The 19,896-nt window shown below is 40.6% G+C and overlaps 1 protein-coding gene across 5 annotated transcripts in view; it reads right to left on the bottom strand.

The window, feature by feature from the left end:
* The window catches only part of LOC122806256 (peptidase inhibitor 16-like), a 639,946-nt gene that overhangs the window by 188,808 nt on the left and 431,242 nt on the right, over positions 1-19,896 (bottom strand). For 4 of the 5 annotated variants that reach the window (XM_044076525.1, XM_044076526.1, XM_044076523.1 and 1 more), the window contains 2 exons: positions 5,928-5,984; positions 1,293-1,349 (listed from right to left, as the gene is read on the bottom strand). In XM_044076525.1, the coding sequence (XP_043932460.1) occupies positions 1,293-1,349; positions 5,928-5,984 (114 nt within the window). The remainder of the gene's footprint in view (positions 1-1,292; positions 1,350-5,927; positions 5,985-19,896) is intronic. The other variant, XM_044076524.1, reaches the window with a different exon arrangement.

Here is a 19,896-nt window from a genome sequence, read left to right as displayed (position 1 = left end):
GGGAGAGCAGCAGGAGTGTATGGGACGTCATAGGGTGGCTGGCTGGTGTGTTGGCAAAGTAATGGATTGTCTCAGCTTTCCTATTCAGGCTATGTGATGTGTTTTATGTGTGGTCATGCAGTAAGTCATGGTGAGGGAGCTATTTCTGCTTCTGCACTACTGCACCTCAGTACCCTGTGAGTGTCATATTAGCCAGCTGACACATTTCTTGCCTGATTGCTATTCTTCAGCAAAAGAGGAACGATGGCACGCTGTCAACTGTCAACATGTCCCACTCCCCTTCCCTCTGAAACAGCTGAGCTGGTGTATCTTTGTTCCTGTCCCACCTCATCTCAGTTCTTCAAGAAACCAGACTGCTAGTCAACCCAGGTCAGATGGGGTCATAGTCATGGCTGTTTCCCTCTATGCCTTGCAGTCAATGTTTAATAACATAAAACGTGTTAGGATGATCTGATAACAGCGGTTCTACTATGAAATGCTAACTTCCCGAAACCTGATGTTCCAAATGAGCAGAAAAAAATGGCCAATAAACAAATGAACAAAAACATCCTTTTTTCTTGGTTTTTTTTTTTTTTTTTTTTGCAGGGGAATGGGCAAGCCACCCTGCATCCCCCAATATGGGGGCAAACCTTCTAATAGATATATACCAACTCCACAGTAGCACCAACTCAAAAACATGGAAATTTCCCTAAAAAGTGAATCATTGCTGGCACAAGATTAGAAACTGCACCAGCTGTGACTTCCTATGTGGAAAAGCGTTCAGAGTTATGCCATTCATCTTTTTTTCTGTGATCTACTAAATCTTGAGCAATTTCACCTCGAGCACGTGTAGGAAAGCTGATACCAGCACTAATGTAACATGGCAAAAGGCCACAGACTGGCCAGTTATGACCTACTGCTATGTGGCAAGGGGAGAGGGGAGATGTCATGCTGATGAGTGTCATATCTCAAGTTTGGGATCATTTTTGGGTTTCACCTTGTTTTAATTAGTATGAAGTCATTACTTCATTTTTCAACAAAATCTTCATGCATAAGCTAAGTAAGGAATGGGAAGTTCTTGTTTTAAATCACTGATTTTCTATAGGACATAAAAAATTGATAAAAGTGAGTTGTCTGAAGCCCTGATGTAATGGCAGTATTATTAACTGCTGGGATAACTCACCACCCTCAGTAAAGAAATTAGTGAATGTAAGATAAGTGGAATTACCCATGTCACAAGTTTTGTAAATTCTCAGCACTCTTATTTGCTAACATCAGTATTAAAAATAATGACAGTGAGTATTCAAGTGTACCTGTTGATGGAGATTGTGTTGGAATATCAGTCCGGGATACCTGTCTGGCTGTTGTTTCTAGGAAAAGTAAAAAAAAGAGAAATGAATAGGCATCAATAAACACAAACATGGTGTTCTGGACATTATACCATCCACACATGCATCTCACATGCCCAGATGCACATCTAGATTATGTTACACTTCCCCAGAACCAGCCATACCCATATTGCAACCTAAAGACATCTGCCTAATGCAGGAGTCATTGTTTTGACCACAGTCAGCAATTCAGGTAAACATACATGTATATATACCTTTAGTATGTCAAACATACCTATACATATGTCTTAGTATAGAAAATATGAGGGTGTATTTGCCTTTAGTAAAATATACTGTACTGTTCCATCTACAAGCATACTCATCTCTATCCACATGCATATACATATGGAGTCTAGCACCCCCCCCACCCCCCCCATCCACAGCACATGTTACCCATGCACATGAATGTCAGGCTTTTGCTTCCTGTTTCATCTACAGCCATGCTTCTAGATACCTACACATTTATGCCAGGATTGCAGTATACTTTTTTAATCCAATGCTCATCTCCAGACACCCTGTACATGTATTCTATTATGGTAAGGTGCCTCGTCTTTAAGGAAGTCTCAAGTCATACATGTGCCATTTATCTATATTTTATTTGCTTGCTATATGAACATATATCACACACACACACACATACACACACACTCACACACACACACACACACACATACACACACACACACACACACACACACACAGATATGCACATGTGCTATCTTTCTACAGAATTCTCAATGGAACAGCCTTTGCCATAGAACAGACTGCTATGCGGGAAAGGTAAATGTATTGGTTTATTTTCCTCACTTTGTTTCTTATATATTATTTCTTATTTAATTGCAGTGTTTATTTTTGCTATAGTGTGTTGAAATATTAAAAGTTCTGATAAGAAGAGAACACAGATGTGTCTCTTGGTTTTACGTAGGAATTAGACGTTAATGACCCATGAACTGAGGGAGAAGCTATAAACCAGTAGTTGTACTTAAAGGAAAAAGAAAACATTGCAATTTTTTAAGAGAAAACTCAGTGAAACACACAATCACAGAACCAACTGCTGTTTGCAGCCTTCCGTAGAGTTCTTCTTGTGTCCTCAAATGTAGTTGGTCTTAACTTGTCTACCCCTAATACGAATATACTAACTAAAATAGAAAAAAAAGGAAGTGGGAACTCACACAACAAAACTTTTATTATGTTTACTGTTGTTGGTTGCTGGTTTATTAGTTAATCCCTAATACAAATTTTGTCACATTACTGCTTCCCACTCCCATTATGCTGTCTCTTGTGCTTGTTGGTAAGCACAAACATATCTTCTTGTGGAGGCAGTTACTCTTAAACTAAGTAAATTCATTTACCCTTCAGTGTATTTCTTACATCCAGAATATTGAGTGCCCACTGTTACATAGAGATGTAATCAATTATCCCCTAACAAAATCTCATTCAAAATAAATCACCCTTATTATTGCAACTAAGCTGGTTATACACTGTGTCTTTAACCAACAGTGTATTGCACCGATTTTAGATCCATACTCTATTCTACTACCTATTATTTTTGAAATTAATAATCTTCCCTACAATAAAAACACTAATCGCCAACATGGAGTCCTAGCCTAATTTAGCTTCATCCTTAGCCAGAATAAAACATTTTTTTCTGAGGCAGTGTAGTAACTGCCATATATTCACAGACAACCCACTTCTAACACAAATTGGTTCCATCTGTGAGAGATGCATCTTTTTATCTAAACTAGAGGCTAATCTCTAGATCCCACCCACAATCTTGAAACAGCACCAGAACAACACTACATTGCCACATCACCAAAACATCACTCCTACATCTGCTGAGGTAATAAAGTAATCCTTACATTAGTCTCCTAGGCCTCCTAGTCATCCTACCAGCTTACCTCAGCCATGTAGCACAAATGCTGACACCACAGCTATACCTACTGTTAGTGGGAACTAACTGTATGGCAGTTCTGTACCCTTAAGGTCCCATAATCCTGCTGCACATTCCAGAAATGTATTACTCCTCGGTGCCTCCATTGTGAGATATACAAACCCAGCACCTACAAGGCTGCCAGTGGATAGGGTGGCAGTTAGCTGCCGCTCTGGTGCATGGATTAGGGAAGTCACTAGGGCCATTAGGTCGCAGTACTGCCCCTGATACAGTTAATATCTTGCAGTTGCCCATGTGAGGTGAAAGATAGTTAGACATTCCACATTGTAGAGATACAAAGAGATGTTAAGTTCCCTGGTCATGTCCACAACGTGGGCAAGGCCCTGGCATTGAGCAGTATTGTACCATCACCAAGAATGATGCCTAAATTTAGTGATAAAATAAGTCTCTTAAATACCAGAAACAACAAGTAAAGGCAAACAAGACGAAAATACGACCAGTGTCCAAAAAATAAAAGATTTATTCAACTTCACTAGTGCCTCAGCACATCAATGCCTTCAATGGAGTCTTTTAAATAATTGGCTTGTCATTGTTCTGGGGAACTTAGTATTCATCTGCATAGGATGAAATGGTCAACTAACTCCCCTTTTTTGCCTAGGATGGTCTCCATCTTCATCTTTGGTTTTCACATACTGCCTAAAACTTTTGTTGCTTCCATTGTGCGTTTTTCTTCACCTGATGGACATCCCAGCAATAAGGTAGCACTGCTGAATGCAGGAAATTAACAATAAAATTACAGACCTTGAGACCTTCCACAACCTTGAACACATCAGCATTTGCGCAATTACAGAAGTCTGGTTCCAGTTTAGTAATAACACTTCCTGTATTCTAGTGTACAATGCAACTGTGGGGAAGTATTTGAAATTGTATTTATATCTCACCAGATTTCACACGGTACAAATCTTGAGCTGGTTGAAGTTCTAGTTACAATCAATAAAATGAATTATCCCATTACAGCTAATTACAGAGCCTCATCTAAGACCCCTCAGAGCATAAAGAATACTTCAAACAGTTAAAGAAGTTAACAACTGAAGCAAATATCTTTATTATGGGTGACTGCAACTATCCACACGTGAAGTGGGAAATATTTGCTACCAACAAAAATATACCCAAAGATTCTTAGGCCATATAAATGCTAATACAGTTTACCAAACTGTCCCCCTGCCCACCAGAGGTATAAATCTTCTTTATCTTGTCCTCACAAACATTTCTTCCTATTGCACTGCCTTGCTTGCAACCCCTTCCCTAGTCAAATCTGAGTGTCTTGCTGTGATTTTCCCTATGAAAACCTGCTTTGTGGCATGCTAATAACTCTACAACCTTCAGGGAGCAATCCAAAAACAACTACTGATCTTATTGATAATCACAAATGGTAAAGGCTGTTACCCATCGCTCTAAATTTTACTCACTCTTGGACAATATCACAGAGGCATCCATAACAATCTGGTGTAAGCATAAAGGCAAGTTTAAAATTAAACCAATATGATGGCACCACCACATCAATACATTCTAGAATGAAAAGAAAAAGCTCCTGGCCATGATTAAAAAGATGTCCACTGCGACATTGTGAAAGGGATTTAATACTGGTAAGTACGTTTAACAAACTTATCATTAGGAAATGTAAGGCCAGCTATAGACTTAGGGTTGCTACTTATTCAAATGACAACCATAAGGCCTTCTTCAGCTATATCAGGGAGCTTAGAAGTAACTAGCATTTCTGTACTGAATGTTAAGTGCTATGAATGACACAGCACTCTTTGAACTCCTTCATCCAAAAAGAACTAGTGGCAAAGCAAACGCCCACTCTAAGGACCTAAATATTTGTTACCACATTGACTACACCATATGGTGTGACAGATACCTAACCCCATGCATTCCCCATTTCTAGAATAGGCTCCCCTTAACTATCAATACCAACCATTAAAACCAGTCTGGATGACTGAATAGGTGTTTGCAAGTTGTTACTGGGAATATGTGAAGAAAGTCGACTTAATGGAGAACACTGCTAGTCTTCCATCAGGACTGGGTAATGTCAGTGAGCTTGTTAATGGTCTCCTTGGTCATATGCATAGTAATAATCTCTCAACTTATCATCATATGAGGTAAGAACTGAAAGACATACTGAGTGAGTCACAGAAAAGCCCTGAGTCCAGGGTACCTTCTTTGGTGTTCTTTCTGAAATTAAGACTAGTGACTATTATGTTATAAATGTACTATTGCACACATGCACATGGTGATGTAGGTATACATAATGTAACAACCTGTCATTACTATAATGGACATGTTCACACACATGCCCACACAACCAGACACACACATGCCATTGCCCACACAGCCAGACACACACACATGCATGCATGCATGCACAACCATATATACGTACACTGCTTTCACTTATACAATGATACAAGGCACATTTGTATTAATCTGGTATTTTGTTTTTTTGTACAACATACGGCATGTTACACAAAACACACGGGTGACCAGTACACACATTCATATATAAAAATAAGTCAGTCCATATACTGTGATTCTCATGTATGTCCCTCAATATGTCCACTCCAACTACAGCTTCTCTTACAGTTATAGCAATACAAATCATAATTTACCTGCCATTTCAGAATCATAAGAAGTCATGGGCCAGTGTCCTTGGCGGTCTATTGTTTCTAAAAATAAATAAATAAATAAATAAATATACATACATATATATATATATATATATATATATATATATATATATATATATATATATATATACATATATATATATATATATATATATATATATATGTGTGTGTGTGTGTGTGTGTGTGTTTGTCTATAAAAGAAAAGTATACAGCAGCTAGGAAATGTGCATGTATTTTCCATTTCACATCCACAATGAATTTACAGAGCAGCACATAATTACATCACATATAGAGCAAACATATATTAGACAGTCAACAACGCAGTTCTCATTTGGCATATTGTCAATGCATGTGCATTTAAGTGTTTCAATTATGTCTATGTATGTGTTAGTGTGTCTAGTATGTAGTGTACACAGTAACATATTAACATATCTCTCTTCATGTAGAGAACTGTGAGCATGTATATTAACAAGGAGTGGTACAACTTAGACAAATGACTGCACGCACACATACACACACACACACACACACACACACACACACACACACACACACACACTCACTCGGGCAACCTCTTTCCCCCAGACATATGCCTTCCTTCAAAAATGCAGTACGTGCTGCATATACATTTATGCAAACAAATGCATATGAATATGATTAGCGCATACATTTCAACATACTCAGAAACAGCTGCACACATACTGAACAAAAGAACATAAAAACAAAGAAAAAATATATGCAGTTCAAATTTAAGTTAGGGATTACTGTACTTAAGTATTTTACACAGTCATCAGCATTTGCAAACAGCCCACTGCCATGAAAATTTTGCATATCAGATATTTTCAAGAAAGCAGTAATAAAGCAATACAATACTTTTAACACTGACATATAGATAAGCAAAGTCCAGCATGTGTGCAGTTGAAAAAAATCATCATATAATGGTTGGTTCCTATTTTTGAGAATAAATATTTAGGTCTTAATGTGGTTTACCTTAGTGTTATGAACTTATAATCTAAGTGAAGTATGTAATATTCATTTAACTGGATTTTAGTTTATCCAAATGTAATATACTCCTCACCAGTTCCGTGTTAGTCCCACTCAGTGGGCATAAGGAGAAGAACCCATTAGAACATACACACACATGGACCCAAACATGCACGCACACAAACACACACATACAAACACAAACATGCACACACACAAACACACACGGGCACATAAACGCACGCACACAAACACACACACACACAGGCACACACATACACACGGACACAAACATGCACGCACACAAACACACACGGACGCAAACATGCATGTACTGAAACACACACACACTATATTTCACATAGCAATCATGTCTAAGGACAATTTTGATAATCTCTGTTCGTTTATGGTATGCTTTTGGGATATAAAGGGAAACTGGAACAAATGGTAAAACCCACAGAGACACAGGGAGGACATGCAGACTCTACAAAATAGTAATTCCATCTAAGAACTGAACTGTAGAACCAAGCGCTATGTGGCAGCAATGCTAAGTGCTGTATCAGTGTGTTGCATATTTTCCCAGTCAACAAATACATATAAATAAAACTGACTATGATTGTGAGCTGAGTTTTTTAACAAAAACACTTACGGCAACTCATCTCTGTGATGTGGGATCCTATTTGACAGCTAGCAACCCAAAGACTAAATGACTTCAGCCATCTGACGTTTAGTATGGCAAAATCGTTAGATGCATTACAGTTACAACTCACGCATTATAAAAGTTGATTATAAACTGATTCACCCACATGGGATCATGCTCTCCCACTTATAATTCTGAAATGCATGTAGAATGTACCACGACCTGGTTCATCAATGTGAGAATATGCTCTCCCAGTTATGCTTCAGTAAGGTACATGGTCAGTATTATACCCTGGTCTATCCATGTGAGAAAATGCTCCTCCAGTGATAGTTGGTTCTGCTACATAAGTATTACTCCCCAGTCCACCCATATGATAATACAAACTCCCAGTTATTATTCCGTAATGCAAGTGCTTAGCAGTACAGCCTGATTCACTGATATCAGTTATAATTATATAAGACACACATAGTATTATAACCTGATCCACCTATGTGAGTATACATTTTTCCAGTTATAATTCCTTAAGACAATAGATATGAATTACAACCTCGTCCACCAACATGATGATATACTTTCTGAGTTATAATTCTGTAAAACATATAGAAAATACTTCCCATATATTTAAAACCAGCCTGACGATATTAACTGGGAATTCAGTCATCACTTTTAGCCAATGAAATTACTACACTCTTGGGTAGGTGACTGAAGGATTGATTCATTGAGTCAAATTAAGTTAGGGAAAGCAGCAAGCTCAAATTGTCATAGCAGATATGATCAAGCATTTTTTTGTTAGTGTACAAGAACAAAGAGGATTCACAACTGTGGGCAGTATAGAGATATTAAACTCCTCTCACGCTGCATGAAAGGGCTGTAGAGGGTGATTGACAATAGTGTACACAGAGTAGTAGAAACAGAGATGGAAGAAGAGCAGTTTGGACTGAGATCTGAGTACAGCACAATCAATCTGATGTTTGCAGTGAGACAGATAGCAGAGAAGATGAAGATAAGGAACGAATCCGGCTAAGAATGCCTTGACTTGGGGACAGCATTTGACAAGGTCCCACAAACACCACTTTGGACATTCCTGTGCCAATTCAAAATTCCAGAAACATTGGTAGAAGCAGTGCAGTCTATGTACATGGACCTAAAGTCACAAGTATGAACACTGTTAAGACTCACAGAGGGTTCCTAATGAGATTGGGTATGTGTCAGGGGTCAGCTATGAACCCATTCCTGTTCATACTTGTTGCAGACTATATAAGCAAATAGGTCAGAGGACAAATCAACAAAGCTGCTGTAAGCAGATGATGTAGTATTACTGGAAGACTCTGAACAAGTATGTAAATTTGATGGTACATGGAACAAAACTGAATATAGATAAGACAACTGTAATAGTAGCAAATAGGAGAAATCAGAAAAAGCTGAAACCTGACATAGAAGGGAAAATACACAGACAAGTTACTAGCTTGAGGTATTTGGGGGTGTTGAGAAGAACAGAAGTCTGAATGAGAGGGTCAGAACTAGAATCAGAGGGATTGCAGCCCTCTAGCCCAGAGGAACAGTTAGTGTGTGACAGAAGAATGCCAAACTGAAAAGTAAGGTATACAAAACAGTGGTGCAATCAGTAGTTCTGTATGGTAAAGAAAATTGGACAATGAAGGCAGAGCAGGTGAGTAAGCTGGAGGAGATGAAGTGCAGAAAAGCAAAAGACAATCTGGTGAAAAGGAATTGGTAGAGAAAGAAAGAACGCAAGAGGGAACAAGGGCATCCAGCCAAGAAATGGATGGATTGCATGAGAGAAGACCTGAAACAGATTGACATGACTGCCAAAGAAGGTAGTAGAGTGGCACTGAATCAAGAGAAGTGGTGAAAGTTAACGAGCCACCCTGACCCCATGTAGAAAAATGTAATAAAAGAGATGATGATGATGATGATGCTCATTATTACATTTTTCTAGACATTCTGTATTTCAGTCAACATTTCTGTGGTGGTCTGGGATTAAAATGTAAACATTCTGTCCCAGTATCACAGAATAGCAATCACAGGATCATGAATGCAGGAAATTATAGTGTTTTATCACTGTTGCTGGGGGGCAAAATGGATATGTTACCCCAGACACTACCCTTCCTTGTTACAGATCTGTTGTTGGATGGGGTTATGGGACACTAAAGAGATGGTTACTGCAGTTAATATTGTTTTCTCTGAAGTGCAAAGAAAAATGGCAGGAGAACTAAAAAGAAGCTTTATTCATAGGTAGCAAAGCACTCACCCACCATTGCAGAGGCTGTTCCACCTTTAGTCCTTGCAATGTACAGTTGCAGTGAGGTTTCCATATCTCAGGGGAGAAGGAGATTCCCCCCCGTCCCCTTTAATGATTCAGTTTGGCGTGCCGACTGCCTTCATATTAATGATTACATTTGCTGAATGCTTTACTATCAAAAGCATGAAATGCAGCTGATCGAACGTCAGTTGATGGAAAGTACAATTGCAAAGGTGCACAATGCAATGCCAAGCTAGAATATTATGAACTCATAATAACGAATGTTAAATGTGATTATGAGTTCAGCATTTTGAATGCAGATCGTGGTAAAGAGAGGATTGGGGGAATTTACCATTCTCCTCACTGCAGTGCGATCTTGGAGTTGGTATATATAATTTGCAGGGGGTGTGGAGGTGCAGCCTCCCCAGACAGTAAAAACCTTTGCTGTACAAGTGAAATTCTCATGGCGCATTAAACTGAATATCCTGGGTGTCTGATGTCACCTTCTGCTATGTCGAATAACTTCAACTGCAGATGTCAGAGACAGGATATTCGACATTTTGATGTAAAACATTTTCGTTTTTGATGCTATATTTTGTTGTGCTGCTCCAGTGACAGTATGAAATGGGATAATCTTAGGGGTGGACTTATTCATTAAGTAAGAGAAAGAGGAAGTCTGTCCTTTATAATTGCAGATTGCAATAAGGTTGCTGGACCTTAGGTCAGCTCGGCATGTAAAACTTTCGCCAGCAATGTAGGTCCCTCCCAGTATCCCAGAATGAACCATTGTGGTACTTTCCAGTTCTTTACTGTTACACTTCAGTGACAGCACAGAAAAATTACCCCAGGCTATGTTTCTTAATTTTTCTGAGGAAAGTGTTACAAAACCTGGAAGAATTTATGTTTGTTTCATCATCCACTTCTCCTTAGAGATTCTTTCTCCATTTTTGTGAAATTTCCATCAGTTTTGCTTTCTCTTACCTGACTGGGTCTTCTGTCTTTTTGCATTTGACTGAACTTTTTCAAATTTTAGAGTTTCTTCCTTTCTCTTGTTTGAAGTTTTTTTTATCTCCTCTTGGGTGCTTAGTGGGAAAGTTCCTCTTTTGTAGCTATCTCCTTTGATTTCCCTTCTGGTATCTTGCCAAATTTATAATTGATTAATTACATCTTTGTTGTTATTGCTTTTGTGACTGCTGTTGTTTGTGGTAGGGGATTCCTCACCTTTTTCTGGTAATCACAAACCACACTTTCAAAAAGTGTAAGTGCAGGTATACCTCCTTGACACCCCCCAACAGAGTCAGATCCTGACTGATTTGGAATACTATTATGTGCACAATTTGTCAAGCAATTATGCTTTAAGTAACAGAAAGAACCAACTGAGAATCTTCATTCTTGGGACGTTCCTTTCTATCCTGACTTCAGGAGACCCTTCTTTGGAGCCAAAACCTTTCATGCCCATGCTGACTTTGGACTCTACAAAATTTCCAAAGAAACTTGAGCATTATAAAATCATAATACAAGCAACAACCCTAGGCCTTTCTCTACAGTATATAGGGCCAGTTCTCAAAAAAAAAAAAAATTGAATAAAGTTAATCCTACGATTCTTTTGCAGGTTATGGAATCTAAGTCTTCAGTTCAATCATTCATTCCACTCCTCCTATTTACATTTGTAATTTCTCCATACATTTTGGGTTTCTAATACAGTGACAGGAATGAACCCTTTTATTGAGCCCGGGTTTAGAGTTCAAGAAATTAGTGTATTTTCTTTGCCATTTGCCAAGAGTGCTCTTATCAGCACCCACAAAGTACCCAAAATTGCCTCCGGCGGTTCATATGCAGTTACGTGTACTGGTAATGGATTTAAGTACCCTTAAATGTTGCTTATTAGCCCTGTTGCACCTTCTACTATTGGAAATATTTGGCTGTCTTTATCCCACATTGCTAAAGTTTCTGCTTGCATATAATGTTTTTTTTTCTGACTTTGTGTCTCAGTACTTAGAATACTATAATCACTGGGTATAGCTATTTCAATCATTGATCATATCTTTGTCCTTTTTTTCCTCTGACTATTCTGTCTGCTTTTCTTGCTTCTAATTCCTTAACTGTTGGTAGAAGATCTTAAGAGATCAGACCTACTTCATTTTTGATAATGCTTTGTGGTTCATGCTTCCAGTGTTTTCAGCTACTTGTATGCTGCAGAATTTGCACAATCTCCAGTGCAGCCGTCTTGAAACACTGCTGTGTCTTTCAGTATACAGATCCTCAGCCATGAGGATAATCACAATCAACAACAAGATGCGCAACTGTTTCTAATTAAGTGTCACGGAATCTGCATTTCTCTATCTCCAACTTTTTCTATAGACTTTGTAAACCAATGTGTATGTAACTTGCAGTATTGAGATGCCATGTTTAACCTGTCATTTTTTGGTGTAAATTCATCTCTCATTAAACATTCATGTGTCAAATCTTGATCGACGTGCTTGTTCCTGGAATTCTCCATAATTGCCACTATTATTGTGGGCTTTCTGGTTATCTTTCCTTTTCTGCTGCTCCTGTTCTTTATATTCTTTCTTTTTTTTGGTGGGGACGTCTCTTTTGCTGCCTATTTTCTGTCTCCTTCAAGTGTGATTTCCATTCCAACTCCTTTCTGAAGTGCTTGGGATAGTTTGAGCAAAGATGTTATCCTAGAGTTTTTTTTTATAGCTTAAAACTTACTAAATTTGGTTGAGTATGTTAATTCCAAGATTGCAGACCTGTACATGTAATCATTACTTCCACTGATAGAGAGAGATCAAGTGGATACTGAGACCTAAAACAACTCCCAGCATAATGTCTCCCATGCCTGCATTGCCAGGTTTCAGTTACAGTAGGATTACAGCCACCTGGTAAGGGTTCAGAAAGGGATCTCTGCTGTTCTTTCCCCATATCATTCATTGGTATAACAGGGCTGTTCAGTTATTTTATCCCCAGAACATAGGTTCTCCAAACAGTTGTCACCATATTCCTTGCTTTCAGTTCCATCAAAATGTTTGTTCATCATCACTCTATAGGCCATCAGTGTAAACAGCAGAGACCTGTCTCAGCGAGTCAGCATCATATACTTCAATATCACTCATCCTGCTATTGAAATTGCCATCTGTATCAATGGCTCTTGAACTGTCACAGCTGGTGTCAATGGACACCTCCGCTTTGTGGCCATGCAGGACTTTGGTGCTAGCTGATTCTGAAGGTAGACTTGTATACGGTGAACTTACCATAACAGCAGATGTTCGAATGATCACTGCTGCAGTAGCCTTATCTGTGTGGGTTATATCCCTACAAGGATGTAACAGTCGGACAGCTTCTATAGTTTCAGGGCACCTGCCATGAACTTGAGCTGTCAAGCAGCTGAGTTGACTAAAAGACAAATTTGGGCACAAAGCCCTTTAGAGCTTTCCTGCTAGCAGGGAAAGTGACACTGAGCCTAGAAATGGCAATGCTAAGAACAGCAAAAACAAATGTCCACACTATGGCATAAAAACACATCAAAAACATGGGGGCGATGGAGAGAGGGAGCAACTACTGTAGCAGTGATCATTCGAACATCTACGGTTACGATAAGTTCATCTTACATAATTGTACAATGTTCTTCATACTGATCACTGTTGCAGTAGCTCTAGTTATACGGATAGATTACCATGGCTAACTACATTTGGGAGGAGGAAGGATAAAAGGTCAAGGAACCCCTGGGGAATGATCCTAGCAAAGTTTGATCTAGACCTAGAGAAGGAAACAAACTTATAGTGCTTTGTAAAAGTAGATACCTAGGACCAAGAAGCAGCTTCTAGAACACTTCAAGAATCCAACCCTTTCCAAAAAGCTATAGAGAAGGACAAGGCCCTGGCAGACTGGGCCTTAACACTGCTGGGAATAGATTTGTCATGGTGGGTATAACAAAAGGTAATAACTTTAGACAACCATTTTGAAATAGTCTGTTTTGATACAGGTTGTCCCTTCTTACCTTTGCAAGAAATGAACAGCTGATCCAAACATCTGAAAGATTTAGTTCTTTCAGTATCGTACCGAGTTGCTGTGGGCATACAAGGTATGGAATATATTTTCTCTCTCATTTTTAGGTTCAGAAAGGAAAAGGGGAGAGGGATAGTTTGGCTAAAACTAAACTTGACACTACTCTAGGCATAAAAAAGGATTAGTTCCTAAAGAAACCCTGTCTCTGTGAAAAATGAGGTAAGGTTGACTACCCATAAGAGTTCTCTGTATTTATTTATTTTATTTTATTTATTTTATTTTACGTTTGTTAACCGGGATAGTCCGACTGGATATCTGTCCATTTTTATAGGTTCATAGGTTCATACTAGGATATCTGCCCTAGGGCATTTATAAGCCTAGCCAGAATGTGTTTGGCTTTCGCCATCCATTTTAAATTTATTTTGCTATGCCCTTTTTCGAGGTTAGTATACTGTGCCTCTGTCTAACAGTGACACAGAAGTGATACCCGGGGTAAACCTACAATCTCCCATCCACTCATCAAGATTCCTCTTGAAGAGAGTCAATGAGGGACTCTGCCTAACCTGGACTGGGATTTTATTCCAGAGTGAAGGGAGCCTCTGGGTTATGAATCTGTCCCTCCAGCATGTCCTATTTATTTCAGTGCTGAGGTTCAAGTCTCTCAAGCGTAGCTCGATGGGATTTGGATTTTCTGAGGTGCAGCATGTCCATTAATTCCGGGTTGGACATGGCTTTATACGTCAGGCACAGATCGCCTCTGAACAGGCGGTATGCCACTGAGTAGAGCTGGAGTTTCTTTAACCGGACAGCATATGGCATCTGTTTGAGCCCTTTGATCCTCTTGGTGAGGTACTTTTGGGGTCTTTCCAGTTGCTGCAGGTGTCTGGTAAGGTACATCCCAAAAGGGGCATTGTACTCAATTATGGGCCTGATGAGGGATGAGTAAAGAGGCATGATTACCTCCCCTGATCTAGATGTGAATCCCTTCATGATTAGGTGGGCTATATAAAATGTTTTTCTAACCACTTTGGCCACGTGGTTGTCAAATGAGAGATTGCTATCAACTTGGGTCCCCAGGTCCCTAATTACTTCTTCTGTACTTAATGGATTACCACCTATGTGGTAATTTGTGGGCACTTTGTTTTTGCCAAAGGGGATGACTATACACTTTTGGCATTTAGCTTGAGGCCATGGCTCTGGCACCAGTTGTCTGTTTCTATGAGGCCCTTTTGGAGGATGCTTGTGTCGGCTGGAGAGTCGATTATGGCACCCAGTTTGCAGTCATCTGCGAACTTGGTCAGCCACAGTCCTTACATGTTGGCCTGTACCTCCGAGAAATATATACCGAACAAGAGAGGTCCCAGGACTGAGTCTTGTGGGACACCACTTGTAACTGGTTTGGAGTCTGACATGGCTCCAGCAATTCTAATCATGTGGGTTCTGTCCTTGAGCCAGTTTGCAATCCATCTAGTGACATAGGGGTTTATATTTAAGCTGGTGAGCTTATCTATAATGCCCGAGTGGGGTATTGTATCGAAGGCTTTGCGAGGTCCAGGTAGGCTGTGTGGACCACCTTCCCTCGTCAATGGCCTTGGTGACTGTTTCAAAGAAATCAACCAGGTTTAAGAGGCAGGATCTGCCCTTAACAAAGCCGAACTGGGTAGGATCCGGTGTTTGTAGGTCCCCAATATCTTTATTTATGAGGTCCATGATGATCCTTTCCATAGCTTTGCAGACCAAGCTAGTCAGGCTTATGGGGCGATAGTTTCCAGGATCCGTTGAGGCACCACCTTTATGGAGAGGGACCACTGTTGCTGTACGCCACTCTTTGGGCACATATCCTGTAGTAAGGCTGAGATTGAACAGTAGTTTTATGTTTGGGTTTAGCTCTTCTTGGAGTTCATGTAGGACGCAGCCCGGAACACCATCTGGTCCCATTGATGCTGTGTTTTTTTGCTTTGGAGAGGGCGGCTCTTACCTCAGCATCTGAGATGTCAGGGGCTCAGCACCTGCTGGGATAGATATTTGTACTTTTGGTGGGGGGGGGAGTTTGCGCTGAACCTGTCAGCTAGGATGTTGGCAATGTCTGTGGGTTCGGTGTATTTTTTGTCATTTTGGACTAATTCTGAGCATATCTGGGAATTACCACCCAGGTTCCTAACATAACTAAAGAAAGCCTTGTGATTATCCTTAGTGTCCTGTGCAATTTTTCTCTCGAAGCAGGCCTTAGACAATTTTATGTGTGCCCATAGTTTTTTGCTAATACTGATCAGTGATGCCTTCCCTTTTTGGGATTTTGCTCTATCATTTAGTAGCTTCCTCCTTCTATTGTATAGTTTGTTTATGGCTGGAGTCCACCAGACAGGACATCTGCCTTTGGAGGATTGGGTCTTGGTTTTATTTGGGATCGCATGATCCATGCATTCCTGAAGGTGTTCATAGAATGCATTTATAAAGGATTCTGCGGTCTGGGCCGTATTTTCCACAGGCCGGGGGCTTTGAAGGATTCCACCTCAGTTTTGAGGAGTGTGGAATTTGCTTTAGAGAAGTTTTTCACTGTGGTTTTCTGGGCAGGGGTGGGGTCGGGATGTGAATATCCAGTGAGATTAGTTTATGGACTGATCTTACCAGTGAGGGATACACTTCTGGTCTGGAGCATAGAGTCCCCATGTTGGTGATGATCAGGTCCAGTATGTTTTCCCCTCTTGTGGGAGTGGTAACAAGTTGTTCCATAGCATTTGAGTTTATAAATTCTAGGAACCTTTGGGCTAGGGTGTTGGAGCTAGAGTAATGCTCCCAGTCTATGTTTGGGTAGTTGAAGTCGCCCAATATAATGGTGTTTGGAGAGACCTTCATATTTTCCAGTGTTCTCAGGAAGGCCGAGTGGGGTTCCTGGGTTTGGGAGGGTGGTCTGTAGCAGGCTATAAACTGGAAGGCAGTTTTACCCACTGTTAGTTGCACATGGATAGTCTCTGATGCTTTGTGCTTTGCCACCAACCTGGAGGTGTGGATATCTTTGATGAATATCGATACTCCCCCCCTTTTGTGGTTCCGTCCAAGTTTTTGGGGCGAAAAGCATGGTATGAGGTATAACCTGGTAGTGCTGGGGTGCTCTTGGGAGCCCTGAACCAGGTTTCTGTTACTGCACAGATACCGATGTTCTCCATGCTAAGGAGAGTTTTGAGTGCGTGCATCTTGAGGTTTAGACTTCTGGTGTTGAGTAGCATTACTCTTAGTTTCTTATCCCTTGTGATACCTATGGAGGTGGGTTTGTCTTTTGAGCCTTGCCTAAAAAAGGCACTATGGGGGTAGCAAGAGCCTTTGCCAATATCCGAAAGCCCAGGGGTGACAGGTGCAAGCCATCCCTAGCGAAGCATCGTGGCTTGTCGAGCATATCATCCCAAGCTGACAGGCATTGGATCCCCTTTGAATGACACCAGTACGTAAGCCAATTGTTGAAATTGATCATCTTGTCTACATATTGTGGCATCATTCTTGGTGAGGGTAAGATGCTACTCAAGGTCAGGGTCATACCGGCCTGGGCTACATGCTCAGAGAGCTCCTTTATGTCTCTTTTCATGTAGTCCAGGGAGGTACATCTCAGGTCATTCACACCAGCATGGACAATGACTGAGTCATATTTGTACTTGCCTTGGAGTGACCTGAGTGCTTGTGTTATGTGGCGGATCCCAGCGCCCGACAAGCTGCTCACCGTGACCCTCTCCTTGTTCAGCATGGTGAGCGGGACGTCAGTGTGCCTGACGATAGAGTCACCTATTACAAGTATATCAGGTGTGTTGTTTAGTCTTAAGGGCTGTGACTGTCTGGCACACTGGCTTTGTGAGATATGTGTTGCACGTGTTTTGTTTTGGGGTAGCGGCTGCTTGGGTGTCTGCTTTGGAGGTCCCTGCTGCTTCGGCAGATCTTTATTTAGAGCCTCCGAGTATGTTTTTGTATGATTATGTGTTTGGTTTGCTGTCGTGGTAGGTCTATGTGAGACTGGAATTGTAGTGAGTGTGGTTTCCTTCTCCTCCTGACTGGTTATGCCAGTACTGAGTTGAGAGAGCTTAGCCTCCAGTTTGGCTATATGGTTGCATCTCTCACATGTGTTGGAATTTGTTGGGAGGAGGAGAGGGTTGTCTGTGTACATGAGGCAGTTGTAACATTGCCTCAAGATTCCCAGATTCACCAGCTGGAGAGGAGATTGACAACTGACCTTTGGACATGCTAGAATAATATTGGGAATTCCTTAATAATTGAAAACCAGGGCCAGTGGGGAGTGAGGGTGTAGTGCTTTTAATTTTTAGTGCTGACTTATATAATTGCTTTAGTGAGCAAGTGCCAGATAACTTAAGTGCAATGTGTTACAGGTAACTTAAATGCGAAAACGACAAACAGTAACTTTCTTTCAAGTGAAACAAGGAAATAAGTACAGTAAGCAATGCAGATATCACTAGTGATCCACAGAAGCACTGAGAAGCTGCGTATTAGGTGGAATTAGCGTTCCAGGGAAATAACAAGCAAACAAACAACATGCATATAAACAAAGCTAGATTCAGCAGGCCTGGATCTAGTCTATGCTACAGCAAACAAGGTGTACCAATTTCAGTAAGATACAGTTCAAATATTCAGGCACTATAAACCTTTAACCAGAAATTCCCAGCTCAGAAGGGCAGAGTCCAGCCTCTTCTCCCACAAGAGTGCAGACCACAAACCTTTTCAGCGGAGGCCCGGGGAGAAATGCTCCAAGGTTCATAATACACATAAAGAACTTTTAGTATATAGTAGTTACATACAGGTTACAAACATGAGCAGTACAAGTATTATATACATATAGTATTAACTTATTACATTCAGGATTAAGACACAATAAGTGGCAGTTTATACAGTTACCCCATCCTGGTATGGAGAGGGTAACTAGGAAAGTAACATTTATAAATTGGAGGCAACTAAGAAATAGAGAGGACACTAGCCAGGGTTAGAACAAGGGCATAACCAGTGTGTTTTGAGGTAATTCTTGAGTTTGTTTTTGAATAAGGTTAGCGATGGTTCTGGAGTCACGTGTTCTAGAGTCACGTCAGCTGGAAGTAAGTTCCAGGTCTTTCCAACAGAGGTGGCAAACAGCGAGTCTCCAGCAGATTGGCTGGAATTGACTGAACTATGAGTCTAGTGGATGAGCAGAGTGGGCAGTTGTTACTGTAGGGCCTGATAATATTTTTAGTGCAGGAGTATTCTCTGGCTGGTAAAGGACTTTGTGGGCTACTATGAGCTGATTGAACTGCAGTAGGCAAGGCAGTTCCAGCCATCCTAAGAGATTTAGGTTGTGGCAGTGGTGGGTCTGGTAGGGTGTGCCAGTAGCATATCTGGCAATGTGCTTATAGCAGGATGATAATTTATTAAGATCTGTTTTGTTCAAGTTGGAGAAAAGAGGTGAGGCATAAAGGAGGGTTGATAGCAGCTGGGATCGGGCAACTGCCTTTCTAGTAAGTGGGGTGAGGAAAGATTTGATCCTATAAAGAGAGCCGAGTTTTTTTTTTGATAGTTTTTATAGTTTGACTGATGTGCATGTCAAACCAGAGGTCGTTATCGACTATGACACCCAATGGTTTAGTTTGGGCTTCCGGGGAGATGATGGTGCCATTATTTACTGTTATGTTGAAGAGTGAAGGGAGGGTCCTGCACGTAGGGGAGAAGAGAAGCAGCTTAGTTTTGTTGGGGTTTAGGATATAACATTGGTTTGAAAGTCAATTTTCTACTGTGTTGAAGGTGTTTTGAGTTAACGTGAATAGGTTTGCTGGGGAGGTGGCAGAACAAATCAAAGTGGAGTCATCCGCATATTGAATGCAGGTAGCATCTGGGATGACTGTATGAAGGTCATTGATAAAGATAGAGAAAATGAGCGGTCCTAATCTAGTACCCTGGGGGACTCCTAGCATGATGGGGAGGTATGAAGATAGCTTCTCCTGCCAAAGAACTGCCTGTTGCCTGCCCTGCAGATAAGATTCAAACCATTGGAGCACTTGATTGTTTAAGGTGAAGGCCTTCAAGGTCTTCATAAG

The sequence above is a fragment of the Protopterus annectens genome, chromosome 7.part0 (assembly GCF_019279795.1).
Source record: "Protopterus annectens isolate FY-2018-M chromosome 7.part0, PAN1.0, whole genome shotgun sequence".
NCBI lineage: Eukaryota > Metazoa > Chordata > Ceratodontiformes > Protopteridae > Protopterus > Protopterus annectens.
This window is presented reverse-complemented; position numbering and strand designations above follow the sequence as displayed.